At 53.4% G+C, this 15,718-nt stretch overlaps 1 protein-coding gene across 1 annotated transcript; it reads right to left on the bottom strand.

The window, feature by feature from the left end:
- Positions 1-4,806: 4,806 nt before the first annotated feature.
- On the bottom strand, positions 4,807-11,613 carry csf3b (colony stimulating factor 3 (granulocyte) b). Its single transcript, XM_072368925.1, has 5 exons — positions 11,402-11,613; positions 10,970-11,127; positions 10,786-10,890; positions 5,511-5,642; positions 4,807-5,415 (listed from the first exon to the last, which is right to left on the bottom strand). Exons 1-5 carry the CDS (start codon positions 11,415-11,417, stop codon positions 5,233-5,235), a joined length of 594 nt encoding a protein of 197 aa, XP_072225026.1. The 5' UTR covers positions 11,418-11,613; the 3' UTR covers positions 4,807-5,232.
- Positions 11,614-15,718: the final 4,105 nt, after the last annotated feature.

The raw sequence follows: 15,718 nt of genomic DNA, 5'->3' as shown, positions 1-15,718 counted from the left end.
CCAAGGACAGCTGAGAGCGCCGAGGGAGGGGGAGGGAGGGGGAGGAGAGACGGAGGATTGGATGGAGGAGACGGAGGGATGCACAACAAGACAAAGAGTGATGCATGATGAGGGAGAAATCTGATGAAAGAGCTGTGAAACAAATGACGCAGAGTCACGGAAATAATGGGAAAAGCACACGAAAGGGAAATACTTTCTGCATTTTCTCAGAGAAACTAGATAAAACCATGAAAATTTCAGGTTGGACTGAATCTGGAACTTTGGAGGCTGTTTGTTGAGGTTCTGAAATCATTTGTGGGCCTTTTGAAGGGCTATTTGCTCTGTGTGATCACCATAGTTTTTAAAAAATGTTTCCAAAATGATCTGGTGAGGGTGAGGCTGCAGCTCCCCCTGCTGGCCGGAGTCTCACAGACACCAGATGCCCTTCCTCTGCGGAGTGAGGCTGCAGCTCCCCCTGCTGGCCGGAGTCTCACAGACACCAGATGCCCTTCCTCTGCGGAGTGAGGCTGCAGCTCCCCCTGCTGGCCGGAGTCTCACAGACACCAGATGCCCCTCCTCTGCAGCTCCCCCTGCTGGCCGGAGTCTCACAGACACCAGATGCCCCTCCTCTGCAGCTCCCCCTGCTGGCCGGAGTCTCACAGACACCAGATGCCCCTCCTCTGCAGCTCCCCCTGCTGGCCGGAGTCTCACAGACACCAGATGCCCCTCCTCTGCAGCTCCCCCTGCTGGCCGGAGTCTCACAGACACCAGATACCCCTCCTCTGCAGCTCCCCCTGCTGGCCGGAGTCTCACAGACACCAGATGCCCCTCCTCTGCAGCTCCCCCTGCTGGCCGGAGTCTCACAGACACCAGATGCCCCTCCTCTGCAGCTCCCCCTGCTGGCCGGAGTCTCACAGACACCAGATGCCCCTCCTCTGCAGCTCCCCCTGCTGGCCGGAGTCTCACAGACACCAGATGCCCCTCCTCTGCAGCTCCCCCTGCTGGCCGGAGTCTCACAGATACCAGATGCCCCTCCTCTGCAGCTCCCCCTGCTGGCCGGAGTCTCACAGACACCAGATGCCCCTCCTCTGCAGCTCCCCCTGCTGGCCGGAGTCTCACAGACACCAGATGCCCCTCCTCTGCAGCTCCCCCTGCTGGCCGGAGTCTCACAGACACCAGATACCCCTCCTCTGCAGCTCCCCCTGCTGGCCGGAGTCTCACAGACACCAGATGCCCCTCCTCTGCAGCTCCCCCTGCTGGCCGGAGTCTCACAGACACCAGATGCCCCTCCTCTGCAGCTCCCCCTGCTGGCCGGAGTCTCACAGACACCAGATGCCCCTCCTCTGCAGCTCCCCCTGCTGGCCGGAGTCTCACAGACACCAGATGCCCCTCCTCTGCAGCTCCCCCTGCTGGCCGGAGTCTCACAGACACCAGATGCCCCTCCTCTGCAGCTCCCCCTGCTGGCCGAGGCTTACGCTGCACACAACGAGACGACCATGATGCAGGAATTCTATGATAATCAATAAATTGGTGAACAATCCTGTGAGGACATCTCACAGAATCTGTTTCACTATCAATGCAAAACGCCTGTAAAAAGTGTCTTTATTCACTGACTGTAACTTAGCCACCGAACCAGAACCACCAGAACCACCAGAACCAGCAGAACCAGCAGTTCTTCTGTAAGTTAACATCACAGAACAGCAGCTGTGAACAAATGATTAAACGTTTGTTTCCTAAAGGTTCTTCAAAGGCACGTTCTGTGCTTTTAAAGCTGACTTATTGCCGTGTATCTGGACACATTTAGCTGGTTTCAGCTGGTTTCATGTAGACCAGAAACATCTCAGTTCACCTTAAACTGCATTTATGCTCCTGGATGATCCGCAGCTGAGCAGATATTTGTGTTTTAATATGAAAAATATGCTCAAATAAAGATTTCAATATCATTTTATTGGGTACATGAAGACAAATCAAATCAGAAAATGTGAAAACAAAGTAAAAAAGACAAGAATGTAAACAGGCAGCGAGTCGTGATGTCATCATCAGTGTGACATCATCGGGCCGGTTGCTCAATTCCAGAAACTTCCTGCTGTCGGTGTGCGTGTCTTTAAGGCTCTCGGCAGCTTTTCTCTGACCTTTGACCCCATTTAAACTCACTGAGTTCTGAGTCTTCTTCATTCAGAATTTCTCTGAATACATAAATCAGTCAATAAATACACCAATAAATAATCAATAAATATCCTCAATAATAAATAAAACATCATAAATAACCTGCAGCTGATAATCTAAAATAAAACCTGAACAGATTCCCTGATCAGACGATCATTTTCTTTGATTAAGATCATTTGGTTGTGGATAAATGAACCTGCTGGTTTCCCCTGCAGCAGGTTTAACTCAGAGGGTTCAGATCCCTGCTGATGAGCTGCAGGTTTAACTCAGAGGGTTCAGATCCCTGCTGATGAGCTGCAGGTTTAACTCAGAGGGCTCAGATCCCTGCTGATGAGCTGCTGGTTTAACTCAGAGGGTTCAGATCCCTGCTGATGAGCTGCTGGTTCCTTTCAGAGGGTTCAGATCCCTGCTGATGAGCTGCAGGTTTAACTCAGAGGGTTCAGATCCCTGCTGATGAGCTGCTGGTTTAACTCAGAGGGTTCAGATCCCTGCTGATGAGCTGCAGGTTTAACTCAGAGGGTTCAGATCCCTGCTGATGAGCTGCTGGTTTAACTCAGAGGGTTCAGATCCCTGCTGATGAGCTGCAGGTTTAACTCAGAGGGTTCAGATCCCTGCTGATGAGCTGCTGGTTTAACTCAGAGGGTTCAGATCCCTGCTGATGAGCTGCAGGTTTAACTCAGAGGGTTCAGATCCCTGCTGATGAGCTGCAGGTTTAACTCAGAGGGTTCAGATCCCTGCTGATGAGCTGCTGGTTTAACTCAGAGGGTTCAGATCCCTGCTGATGAGCTGCAGGTTTAACTCAGAGGGTTCAGATCCCTGCTGATGAGCTGCTGGTTTAACTCAGAGGGTTCAGATCCCTGCTGATGAGCTGCTGGTTTAACTCAGAGGGTTCAGATCCCTGCTGATGAGCTGCTGGTTTAACTCAGAGGGTTCAGATCCCTGCTGATGAGCTGCTGGTTTAACTCAGAGGGTTCAGATCCCTGCTGATGAGCTGCTGGTTTAACTCAGAGGGTTCAGATCCCTGCTGATGAGCTGCAGGTTTAACTCAGAGGGTTCAGATCCCTGCTGATGAGCTGCAGGTTTAACTCAGAGGGTTCAGATCCCTGCTGATGAGCTGCTGGTTTAACTCAGCGGGTTCAGATCCCTGCTGATGAGCTGCAGGTTTAACTCAGAGGGTTCAGATCCCTGCTGATGAGCTGCTGGTTTAACTCAGAGGGTTCAGATCCCTGCTGATGAGCTGCTGGTTTAACTCAGAGGGTTCAGATCCCTGCTGATGAGCTGCTGGTTTAACTCAGAGGGTTCAGATCCCTGCTGATGAGCTGCTGGTTTAACTCAGAGGGTTCAGATCCCTGCTGATGAGCTGCTGGTTTAACTCAGAGGGTTCAGATCCCTGCTGATGAGCTGCAGGTTTAACTCAGAGGGTTCAGATCCCTGCTGATGAGCTGCTGGTTTAACTCAGAGGGTTCAGATCCCTGCTGATGAGCTGCTGGTTTAACTCAGAGGGTTCAGATCCCTGCTGATGAGCTGCTGGTTTAACTCAGAGGGTTCAGATCCCTGCTGATGAGCTGCAGGTTTAACTCAGAGGGTTCAGATCCCTGCTGATGAGCTGCAGGTTTAACTCAGAGGGTTCAGATCCCTGCTGATGAGCTGCTGGTTTAACTCAGAGGGTTCAGATCCCTGCTGATGAGCTGCAGGTTTAACTCAGAGGGTTCAGATCCCTGCTGATGAGCTGCTGGTTTAACTCAGAGGGTTCAGATCCCTGCTGATGAGCTGCTGGTTTAACTCAGAGGGTTCAGATCCCTGCTGATGAGCTGCTGGTTTAACTCAGAGGGTTCAGATCCCTGCTGATGAGCTGCAGGTTTAACTCAGAGGGTTCAGATCCCTGCTGATGAGCTGCAGGTTTAACTCAGAGGGTTCAGATCCCTGCTGATGAGCTGCTGGTTTAACTCAGAGGGTTCAGATCCCTGCTGATGAGCTGCAGGTTTAACTCAGAGGGTTCAGATCCCTGCTGATGAGCTGCTGGTTTAACTCAGAGGGTTCAGATCCCTGCTGATGAGCTGCTGGTTTAACTCAGAGGGTTCAGATCCCTGCTGATGAGCTGCAGGTTTAACTCAGAGGGTTCAGATCCCTGCTGATGAGCTGCTGGTTTAACTCAGAGGGTTCAGATCCCTGCTGATGAGCTGCAGGTTTAACTCAGAGGGTTCAGATCCCTGCTGATGAGCTGCTGGTTTAACTCAGAGGGTTCAGATCCCTGCTGATGAGCTGCTGGTTTAACTCAGAGGGTTCAGATCCCTGCTGATGAGCTGCTGGTTTAACTCCTCGCCTCCTTCACACGCTGCAGAGAAGCGTCCGAAGAAGTTGGTAACGAGCAGAAGAAGAAGTGTGGAAGGCGTGTCGGGCACGCTCAGACCTGCAGTCCGTCCGCTTTAAGCCTTTTCTTCTTTCCTGGAGAGTTTTTAAAGACATTTGTCCTGCGGCTGCTGTCACATTCCTGCTTCTTTTTTCTTCAGACGGAGCGGCTCAACGTGCTGCGACAGGCCTCCGGGACTCATCTGGATCAGATGTGAAGACGGCCTGATAAAGATGCTGGCCCCCACCCCGCCTCCACCCCCGCCTCCACCCGCTCTGAAGACAGAGACACTTGTGCAGTTCAGCCTCTGCAGAGTTATGGAGCCGACTTCGTCCCCCAGGCTGCCGGACGTTATCAGCAGATAAGTGGCTTCGCTCTCTGGCTCCCCCTGTGGCTGTGGGATGTAACACCACCGTTAAGGTAAAAGGATGTGGTGCACAGCAGGAAACCAAAGAACCGCGCTTTCTCAGTCCCTGGCTGCTGCAGCTCAGTTTCAGGGTCGTCAGAAGTCAGAGTAGGTAGTCAAAGTCGTCAGAATATCCTCATTTTAAGGTTCACAAACTTCTGTAGTGCTGCTTTGAAGTGTTGCGTCACGGTGAAAGTTTCTGAAACATCAGCAGTTTGTTTAAGGTGAAGATCTCAGCAGCCGAAGCTCGTGGCTGGACTCTGAGGGAGGTCCAGGCAGCTTGTTACTCTGCTCCAGCTCAAGGCAGCGTGGGGGGCGGGGCTTACGTTGCTCACGGCCTGTAGGTGGCGAGTGCCCTCAGGCTGCGGGTCAGGTCGTGGCAGAAGGAGCGCAGCTGCGTCAGGGTCACATGGACAATCACCTGGACCTTGTAGCTGTCGTGAAGATGAGGGGCCAAGTCCAGAGTGGCGCTCTGATCCGAAGCGTCACCTCCAAGCTCACCCAGCTCCTTCAGCTGCAACGCACAGACAGCTGTCAGCCAACCACAGCCGCCATCACATGACCACAGAGCAGGCTGTGAGCTGTGATGTCACAGCAGGGGTGTCTTACCTTGTTAATGAGGGTCAGCAGGTCTCTCAGATCCGCTCTCAGGTCCTCCAGGCCGCTCAGTTTACTGGACAAGACTCCCAGCAGGTCCTGGAACAGCTGACTGCCCGCCGACATGTGGCTCAAACATCTGTCCTGCAGGAGCAGCACAAAACATCTGGTTACATGAACCGGCTGATGGAGGATCCATAACCCTGAACCACCTCCATATCCAACCAAGGACTCACTGAAGCTCAGTCACCAGAGGAGTCACCTGAGGAGTCACCTGAGGAGTCACCTGAGGAGTCACCAGAGGAGTCACCAGAGGAGTCACCTGAGGAGTCACCTGAGGAGTCACCAGAGGAGTCACCTGAGGAGTCACCTGAGGAGTCACCTGAGGAGTCACCAGAGGAGTCACCAGAGGAGTCACCTGAGGAGTCACCAGAGGAGTCACCTGAGGAGTCACCAGAGGAGTCACCAGAGGAGTCACCTGAGGAGTCACCAGAGGAGTCACCTGAGGAGTCACCAGAGGAGTCACCAGAGGAGTCACCTGAGGAGTCACCTGAGGAGTCACCAGAGGAGTCACCTGAGGAGTCACCAGAGGAGTCACCTGAGGAGTCACCTGAGGAGTCACCAGAGGAGTCACCTGAGGAGTCACCTGAGGAGTCACCAGAGGAGTCACCTGAGGAGTCACCAGAGGAGTCACCAGAGGAGTCACCTGAGGAGTCACCAGAGGAGTCACCTGAGGAGTCACCAGAGGAGTCACCAGAGGAGTCACCAGAGGAGTCACCAGAGGAGTCACCTGAGGAGTCACCAGAGGAGTCACCAGAGGAGTCACCTGAGGAGTCACCTGAGGAGTCACCTGAGGAGTCACCAGAGGAGTCACCAGAGGAGTCACCTGAGGAGTCACCAGAGGAGTCACCAGAGGAGTCACCAGAGGAGTCACCAGAGGAGTCACCTGAGGAGTCACCAGAGGAGTCACCAGAGGAGTCACCAGAGGAGTCACCTGAGGAGTCACCAGAGGAGTCACCTGAGGAGTCACCTGAGGAGTCACCAGAGGAGTCACCAGAGGAGTCACCAGAGGAGTCACCAGAGGAGTCACCTGAGGAGTCACCAGAGGAGTCACCTGAGGAGTCACCAGAGGAGTCACCAGAGGAGTCACCTGAGGAGTCACCTGAGGAGTCACCAGAGGAGTCACCTGAGGAGTCACCAGAGGAGTCACCTGAGGAGTCACCTGAGGAGTCACCAGAGGAGTCACCTGAGGAGTCACCTGAGGAGTCACCAGAGGAGTCACCTGAGGAGTCACCAGAGGAGTCACCTGAGGAGTCACCTGAGGAGTCACCTGAGGAGTCACCTGAGGAGTCACCAGAGGAGTCACCTGAGGAGTCACCTGAGGAGTCACCAGAGGAGTCACCAGAGGAGTCACCTGAGGAGTCACCAGAGGAGTCACCTGAGGAGTCACCTGAGGAGTCACCTGAGGAGTCACCTGAGGAGTCACCAGAGGAGTCACCTGAGGAGTCACCAGAGGAGTCACCTGAGGAGTCACCAGAGGAGTCACCCGAGGAGTCACCCGAGGAGTCACCCGAGGAGTCACCAGAGGAGTCACCTGAGGAGTCACCAGAGGAGTCACCTAAGGAGTCACCCGAGGAGTCACCTGAGGAGTCACCCGAGGAGTCACCAGAGGAGTCACCTGAGGAGTCACCTGAGGAGTCACCAGAGGAGTCACCAGAGGAGTCACCAGAGGAGTCACCTGAGGAGTCACCTGAGGAGTCACCAGAGGAGTCACCTGAGGAGTCACCTGAGGAGTCACCAGAGGAGTCACCAGAGGAGTCACCTGAGGAGTCACCAGAGGAGTCACCTGAGGAGTCACCAGAGGAGTCACCTGAGGAGTCACCTGAGGAGTCACCAGAGGAGTCACCAGAGGAGTCACCAGAGGAGTCACCAGAGGAGTCACCAGAGGAGTCACCTGAGGAGTCACCTGAGGAGTCACCAGAGGAGTCACCTGAGGAGTCACCAGAGGAGTCACCAGAGGAGTCACCTGAGGAGTCACCAGAGGAGTCACCTGAGGAGTCACCTGAGGAGTCACCTGAGGAGTCACCAGAGGAGTCACCAGAGGAGTCACCAGAGGAGTCACCTGAGGAGTCACCAGAGGAGTCACCAGAGGAGTCACCTGAGGAGTCACCAGAGGAGTCACCTGAGGAGTCACCTGAGGAGTCACCTGAGGAGTCACCTGAGGAGTCACCAGAGGAGTCACCTGAGGAGTCACCAGAGGAGTCACCAGAGGAGTCACCTGAGGAGTCACCAGAGGAGTCACCTGAGGAGTCACCAGAGGAGTCACCCGAGGAGTCACCCGAGGAGTCACCCGAGGAGTCACCAGAGGAGTCACCTGAGGAGTCACCAGAGGAGTCACCTGAGGAGTCACCTGAGGAGTCACCTGAGGAGTCACCCGAGGAGTCACCAGAGGAGTCACCTGAGGAGTCACCTGAGGAGTCACCAGAGGAGTCACCAGAGGAGTCACCAGAGGAGTCACCTGAGGAGTCACCTGAGGAGTCACCAGAGGAGTCACCTGAGGAGTCACCTGAGGAGTCACCAGAGGAGTCACCAGAGGAGTCACCTGAGGAGTCACCAGAGGAGTCACCTGAGGAGTCACCTGAGGAGTCACCAGAGGAGTCACCTGAGGAGTCACCAGAGGAGTCACCTGAGGAGTCACCAGAGGAGTCACCTGAGGAGTCACCAGAGGAGTCACCTGAGGAGTCACCCGAGGAGTCACCAGAGGAGTCACCTGAGGAGTCACCAGAGGAGTCACCTGAGGAGTCACCAGAGGAGTCACCAGAGGAGTCACCAGAGGAGTCACCAGAGGAGTCACCTGAGGAGTCACCTGAGGAGTCACCTGAGGAGTCACCAGAGGAGTCACCAGAGGAGTCACCTGAGGAGTCACCAGAGGAGTCACCTGAGGAGTCACCTGAGGAGTCACCTGAGGAGTCACCTGAGGAGTCACCAGAGGAGTCACCAGAGGAGTCACCTGAGGAGTCACCAGAGGAGTCACCTGAGGAGTCACCAGAGGAGTCACCTGAGGAGTCACCTGAGGAGTCACCAGAGGAGTCACCTGAGGAGTCACCAGAGGAGTCACCTGAGGAGTCACCTGAGGAGTCACCAGAGGAGTCACCTGAGGAGTCACCAGAGGAGTCACCAGAGGAGTCACCAGAGGAGTCACCAGAGGAGTCACCTGAGGAGTCACCAGAGGAGTCACCTGAGGAGTCACCTGAGGAGTCACCTGAGGAGTCACCAGAGGAGTCACCTGAGGAGTCACCAGAGGAGTCACCAGAGGAGTCACCTGAGGAGTCACCAGAGGAGTCACCTGAGGAGTCACCAGAGGAGTCATCCGAGGAGTCACCCGAGGAGTCACCAGAGGAGTCACCTGAGGAGTCACCAGAGGAGTCACCTGAGGAGTCACCAGAGGAGTCACCTGAGGAGTCACCTGAGGAGTCACCTGAGGAGTCACCCGAGGAGTCACCAGAGGAGTCACCTGAGGAGTCACCTGAGGAGTCACCTGAGGAGTCACCAGAGGAGTCACCAGAGGAGTCACCAGAGGAGTCACCTGAGGAGTCACCTGAGGAGTCACCAGAGGAGTCACCTGAGGAGTCACCAGAGGAGTCACCTGAGGAGTCACCAGAGGAGTCACCTGAGGAGTCACCAGAGGAGTCACCTGAGGAGTCACCTGAGGAGTCACCAGAGGAGTCACCAGAGGAGTCACCAGAGGAGTCACCTGAGGAGTCACCAGAGGAGTCACCTGAGGAGTCACCAGAGGAGTCACCAGAGGAGTCACCTGAGGAGTCACCTGAGGAGTCACCAGAGGAGTCACCAGAGGAGTCACCAGAGGAGTCACCTGAGGAGTCACCTGAGGAGTCACCAGAGGAGTCACCTGAGGAGTCACCAGAGGAGTCACCAGAGGAGTCACCTGAGGAGTCACCAGAGGAGTCACCTGAGGAGTCACCTGAGGAGTCACCTGAGGAGTCACCAGAGGAGTCACCAGAGGAGTCACCTGAGGAGTCACCAGAGGAGTCACCAGAGGAGTCACCTGAGGAGTCACCTGAGGAGTCACCTGAGGAGTCACCAGAGGAGTCACCTGAGGAGTCACCAGAGGAGTCACCTGAGGAGTCACCTGAGGAGTCACCTGAGGAGTCACCAGAGGAGTCACCAGAGGAGTCACCTGAGGAGTCACCAGAGGAGTCACCAGAGGAGTCACCAGAGGAGTCACCCGAGGAGTCACCCGAGGAGTCACCTGAGGAGTCACCTGAGGAGTCACCAGAGGAGTCACCCGAGGAGTCACCCGAGGAGTCACCCGAGGAGTCACCTGAGGAGTCACCAGAGGAGTCACCTGAGGAGTCACCAGAGGAGTCACCTGAGGAGTCACCAGAGGAGTCACCTGAGGAGTCACCAGAGGAGTCACCAGAGGAGTCACCAGAGGAGTCACCTGAGGAGTCACCTGAGGAGTCACCAGAGGAGTCACCTGAGGAGTCACCTGAGGAGTCACCAGAGGAGTCACCTGAGGAGTCACCCGAGGAGTCACCCGAGGAGTCACCTGAGGAGTCACCTGAGGAGTCACCAGAGGAGTCACCTGAGGAGTCACCAGAGGAGTCACCTGAGGAGTCACCTGAGGAGTCACCTGAGGAGTCACCTGAGGAGTCACCAGAGGAGTCACCTGAGGAGTCACCTGAGGAGTCACCAGAGGAGTCACCTGAGGAGTCACCTGAGGAGTCACCAGAGGAGTCACCTGAGGAGTCACCAGAGGAGTCACCTGAGGAGTCACCTGAGGAGTCACCAGAGGAGTCACCTGAGGAGTCACCAGAGGAGTCACCTGAGGAGTCACCAGAGGAGTCACCTGAGGAGTCACCTGAGGAGTCACCTGAGGAGTCACCAGAGGAGTCACCTGAGGAGTCACCTGAGGAGTCACCTGAGGAGTCACCTGAGGAGTCACCAGAGGAGTCACCTGAGGAGTCACCTGAGGAGTCACCAGAGGAGTCACCTGAGGAGTCACCTGAGGAGTCACCTGAGGAGTCACCAGAGGAGTCACCTGAGGAGTCACCTGAGGAGTCACCTGAGGAGTCACCTGAGGAGTCACCTGAGGAGTCACCTGAGGAGTCACCAGAGGAGTCACCTGAGGAGTCACCTGAGGAGTCACCAGAGGAGTCACCTGAGGAGTCACCTGAGGAGTCACCTGAGGAGTCACCTGAGGAGTCACCAGAGGAGTCACCTGAAACCACACAGATCCAAAGCCCCCAGAGACCCTCAGACTGACCGGAGTGAAGCGGTCCGACAGCGGCTTCAGCACGGGCGCGGCGGGGATTCCCATCGACGTCACCATCAGCTGCAGGTTTGAGATCTGACCGGAGAGGGTGAAGCCCTGAGGAGGACGGGACGCTGTTAGTATCTCCGGGAGGAGGCGCTGGCGGGAGCCGGCGGAAGCGGACATGTGCGCTTACCTCGGTGCTGACGGCGGCGCTGTGCGCCGCAGGGATGTCCTTCAGGAGCTTCTCCACCAGCGTCTTCGCCCGGTTCGCCGCCTCTTTGAACGCTGGCGAGCTGATGGGAGCTGATTGGACCAAGGATGCAAACAGGAAGCAGTGCAGCAGGGCAACAACTGGAGGGATGAGAGCAGTTTGAATGTGATGCATGGGGAGGTGAAGAAAACCCACGTGACGACATCCAGGATCAATATTCCGCTTATTGATGTTTATAAACCTGTAATAAATACGATTTTTCACCTTCTAACTGTAACTGGACCCTCGGGATGAATTTAACTTTATTTATTCGTCCGATTCTGTAAATCTGACTTTCTGATGGAATTTTGGCCCCAACGGCCCGCCATACTCCCACTGATTTGGGCTCAGGTGAAGTCTCAGGTGTGCACCTACCTGTGGTGGTGTCCATGTCTGTCAGGGAGGCTGTGCGTGTCCGTGTGTCGGTGAGTGTCCGCCCCGCAGCTCCGCAGCTTCTTTATTAACCTCCATTTGCGGCAGTTAGGGTGTTTTAAGCGCGCGCTGCTGCGCTGTGGGGGTTTCCGCTGACGGAACCGGAGTCATACCAATAAATCCAGAGTTACGAAGCCGCCGGGAATCTGCGTCATACTAATCCAGAGTGCGCGGTGCGCAGAAGGAGGTGTGCGGACCAGAAGCCTGCAAGTTACAGGTGAATCACGTGACTGCAGCCTTTATTTCAACATGCTGTGAGTCAGGCCGTTTAACGGAGAAGTTCCGGGAAGGAAACATGGCTCCTGTTTATTGATGATAGTTATTGAGAATCAGCTGTTTGTGAGTTTTTATGTTGGTGTGAACTCGTTATTCTCTGCAGAGATTCACTGAAACATGTTCAAACCTGAACCTAAACCCAGAATCTGAGGCAGAAACAGAGTTTTTATCAGTTCTCAGCAGCTTTAAAGTGAATCTCTGGTCTGAGCTCCTTTATTCTCCAACACAGCCTGAACCCTCTGAGACGAGCTTTCTGTCATTTCTTTAAGGAGTCTTCAGGAATAGTTCTCCAGGCTTCTTGAAGGACATCCCAAAGCTCTTCTTTGGATGTGGGCTGCCTTTTGTTCCGTTCTCTGTCAGATGATCCCACACTGCTTCAATAATGTTGAGGTCCGGGCTCTGGGGAGGATTCATCCCTCCATAAGACCTGTTGCCACTGATTTTCAGTCCACTTCTTGTGTCATTTGGCACAGCTCAGCCTTTTCTCCCTGTTTCCCTTCCTTAAGAACGGCTTCTTGACAGCCACCCTTCCATGGAGCCCATTTCTGATGAGGCTTGGGCCAACAGTAGATGGATCAGCTGAAGGTCCAGATGCATCTCTCAGGTCCTGTCAGGTCACAGCTGGATTTTTTCCTCTTTCTTAAGGACATCACTTTCAGATCCTGTTCATCTGCTGGAGATAGTTTTTTTAGGCCTGACACTTCTTCTTTTGTCCTCCACTTGTCCAGTTTCCTCAAATGTTTTAAGGACACACTGCACACCATGCTGAGATATGCCAAGTTTTCAGCTAATAGCTCTTTGGGAATCACCTTGTTGCTGCAGAAATCCTATTTTCTGTCTGTCAAACTGTGTTTTCTTTGCTGTTTTTCATAGATGCAGCTAAAGAAATGGGAACAAATGATGTGTCTTTGTGACAAAGTGCCTAAAGATCCAGTTTAAAATGGCTTCTTTGCTAAGTTGTCTGTTCTGTGTCGACACAACACTGGTTCATCCCTTGAGTTAGGAGCCTTTTTTCTGCCTGAATGGGTCAAAGGTCAGAGTTAAGTGGCTGAACAAAGAAAAACACTGAAAATGCTCAGGAACAAGGACTGAAGATGAGGGAAAAAGCAGAAAATGTCCAAAGAAAAACTGTGAAAGAGCTTCAGGAAGCTGCAGAACTATTGATCAGGACACTTTAAAGGTTACAGAAAGCTGCAGAACTATTGATCAGGACACTTTAAAGGTTTCAGAAAGCTGCAGAACTGTTGATCAGGACACTTTAAAGGTTTCAGAAAGCTGCAGAACTATTGATCAGGACACTTTAAAGGTTTCAGAAAGCTGCAGAACTATTGATCAGGACACTTTAAAGGTTTCAGAAAGCTGCAGAACTGTTGATCAGGACACTTTAAAGGTTTCAGAAAGCTGCAGAACTATTGATCAGGACACTTTAAAGGTTACAGAAAGCTGCAGAACTATTGATCAGGACACTTTAAAGGTTTCAGAAAGCTGCAGAACTGTTGATCAGGACACTTTAAAGGTTTCAGAAAGCTGCAGAACTATTGATCAGGACACTTTAAAGGTTTCAGAAAGCTGCAGAACTGTTGATCAGGACACTTTAAAGGTTTCAGAAAGCTGCAGAACTATTGATCAGGACACTTTAAAGGTTTCAGAAAGCTGCAGAACTATTGATCAGGACACTTTAAAGGTTACAGAAAGCTGCAGAACTGTTGATCAGGACACTTTAAAGGTTTCAGAAAGCTGCAGAACTATTGATCAGGACACTTTAAAGGCTTCAGAAAGCTGCAGAACTGTTGATCAGGACACTTTAAAGGTTTCAGAAAGCTGCAGAACTATTGATCAGGACACTTTAAAGGTTTCAGAAAGCTGCAGAACTGTTGATCAGGACACTTTAAAGGTTAGAGAAAGCTGCAGAACTGTTGATCAGGACACTTTAAAGGTTTCAGAAAGACTCTGGTGAAGTCATCAGAAACAGAACTTCTGCAGATGTTTGAAGCAGCTCTCTGAGACCCAGTAAACACTAAATCCACCTCCAAGACCAGAATAACGTTCCACAAGAGCCACTAAAGCACCCCAGAGGACACAAACACACCAGATGTTCCCGTTTCAGATGGGCTTAAACCCAACTCTTCAGTTCTGGGTGCTGGTGGAAAATTCTGCAGAACAAACAGACTCAGACCCGACTGAGTCTGAACCAGAACCAGAACTTTCACAGATCTGTTTCTGGTTCCTGTTCATGAACACGACTTCCTGCTCTGCGGCGGCGGTGATGTCACATCACAGGACTGTCCAGCCGCTGGTCAGAAAGTGAACCGATTCACTTGAACTCATCGTGGCTGAAGGATGGGCTGCTTCCCTCAGAGCTCAGAAGTTTCCAAACGTTTCTGAAAGGAAACTCCGAGCCCGAAGAGCAGCTCGTCACAGCCATGAGTCGTCCAGGTAGTCCCGGATTTCTTCAAAAGGGAAAGACAAACAAAGGAGGAGGAAGTGAGTAATGACCCACAGACGGCCGGCAGCACCAGGTTTCAACACTTTTCAAACTGTAAACAATGACTCAAAACAACACAAACAAAAGGTTTCACCCAGTTTCACACACATTCAGTTTCAGCTCCGTGCTGCATTCAGGCTCCGCCAAGGTGTTGTAAATTAGAGCTTCATGCTGGTCAGAAGGGTTTCTGTTGCTCTGCAGGTTTACGGCAGCAGAAAATGATTTCAGGCTGATTAAGTGACAGCAGGACCATGCCATCCTGTCTGTTCAGCTGTGGGAATCTGACCAAAGCTCCTCTGATCTGTGTTTCAACGCGGCCACAAAACCCTCCGCCCTTCACCCGGGAAAAAGAACCTCAAACTTTATGGTCATACTGACCGTAAAATCCTGTCAACATGTCAGACTGAGACCGGACCAACACTCCCAGATAATCCAGCTGCTCTGTTCATGCTGCAAACCTCCATCTTTCTGCATCTTTCAGTAAAAACAGTAAAGTGTTTATTAATCCCGCTGGGAGGCATTTCCAGACTGTCGCTCTGCTCGAATAAAATCCTGATTTCATAACCGTTAAAGTAGCGAATTCAGCTGAATCACATGAAGCATGATCTCCCACAGAGGAGCTCAGAGGCAGCAGGAAGGTGTTAATAACTGCTGCCGGGTGGGTGTACTGGGACCAGGACGCAGTCCAGGTATACTGGGACCAGGGCTCTGTCCAGGTATACTGGGACCAGGACGCTGTCTGGGTATACTGGGACCAGGACGCTGTCCAGGTATACTGGGACCAGGACGCTGTCTGGGTATACTGGGACCAGGGCTCTGTCCAATATACTGGAACCAGGGCTCTGTCCGGGTATACTGGAACCAGGACTCTGTCCAGGTATACTGGGACCAGGGCTCTGTCCGGGTGTACTGGGACCAGGACTCTGTCCAGGTATACTGGGACCAGGGCTCTGTCCAGGTGTACTGGGACCAGGACTCTGTCCGGGTATACTGGGACCAGGACTCTGTCCGGGTATACTGGGACCAGGACTCTGTCCAGGTATACTGGGACCAGGACTCTGTCCAGGTATACTGGGACCAGGACGCTGTCCGGGTATACTGGGACCAGGGCTCTGTCCAATATACTGGGACCAGGACTCTGTCCAATATACTGGGACCAGGACTCTGTCCGGGTGTACTGGGACCAGGACTCTGTCCAGGTATACTGGGACCAGGACTCTGTCCAGGTGTACTGGGACCAGGGCTCTGTCCGGGTGTACTGGGACCAGGACTCTGTCCAGGTATACTGGAACCAGGACTCTGTCCAGGTGTACTGGGACCAGGGCTCTGTCCGGGTGTACTGGGACCAGGACTCTGTCCAGGTGTACTGGGACCAGGGCTCTGTCCGGGTGTACTGGGACCAGGACTCTGTCCAGGTATACTGGGACCAGGGCTCTGTCCAGGTGTACTGGGACCAGGACTCTGTCCGGGTATACTGGGACCAGGACTCTGTCCGGGTA

Source organism: Leuresthes tenuis, unplaced genomic scaffold, assembly GCF_036924035.1.
Source record: "Leuresthes tenuis unplaced genomic scaffold, fLeuTen1.0.hap1 SCAF_17, whole genome shotgun sequence".
NCBI classification, from domain to species: Eukaryota; Metazoa; Chordata; class Actinopteri; order Atheriniformes; family Atherinopsidae; genus Leuresthes; species Leuresthes tenuis.
The sequence above is the reverse complement of the archived record's forward strand: the minus strand, read 5'-3'. Positions and strand labels throughout refer to the sequence as shown.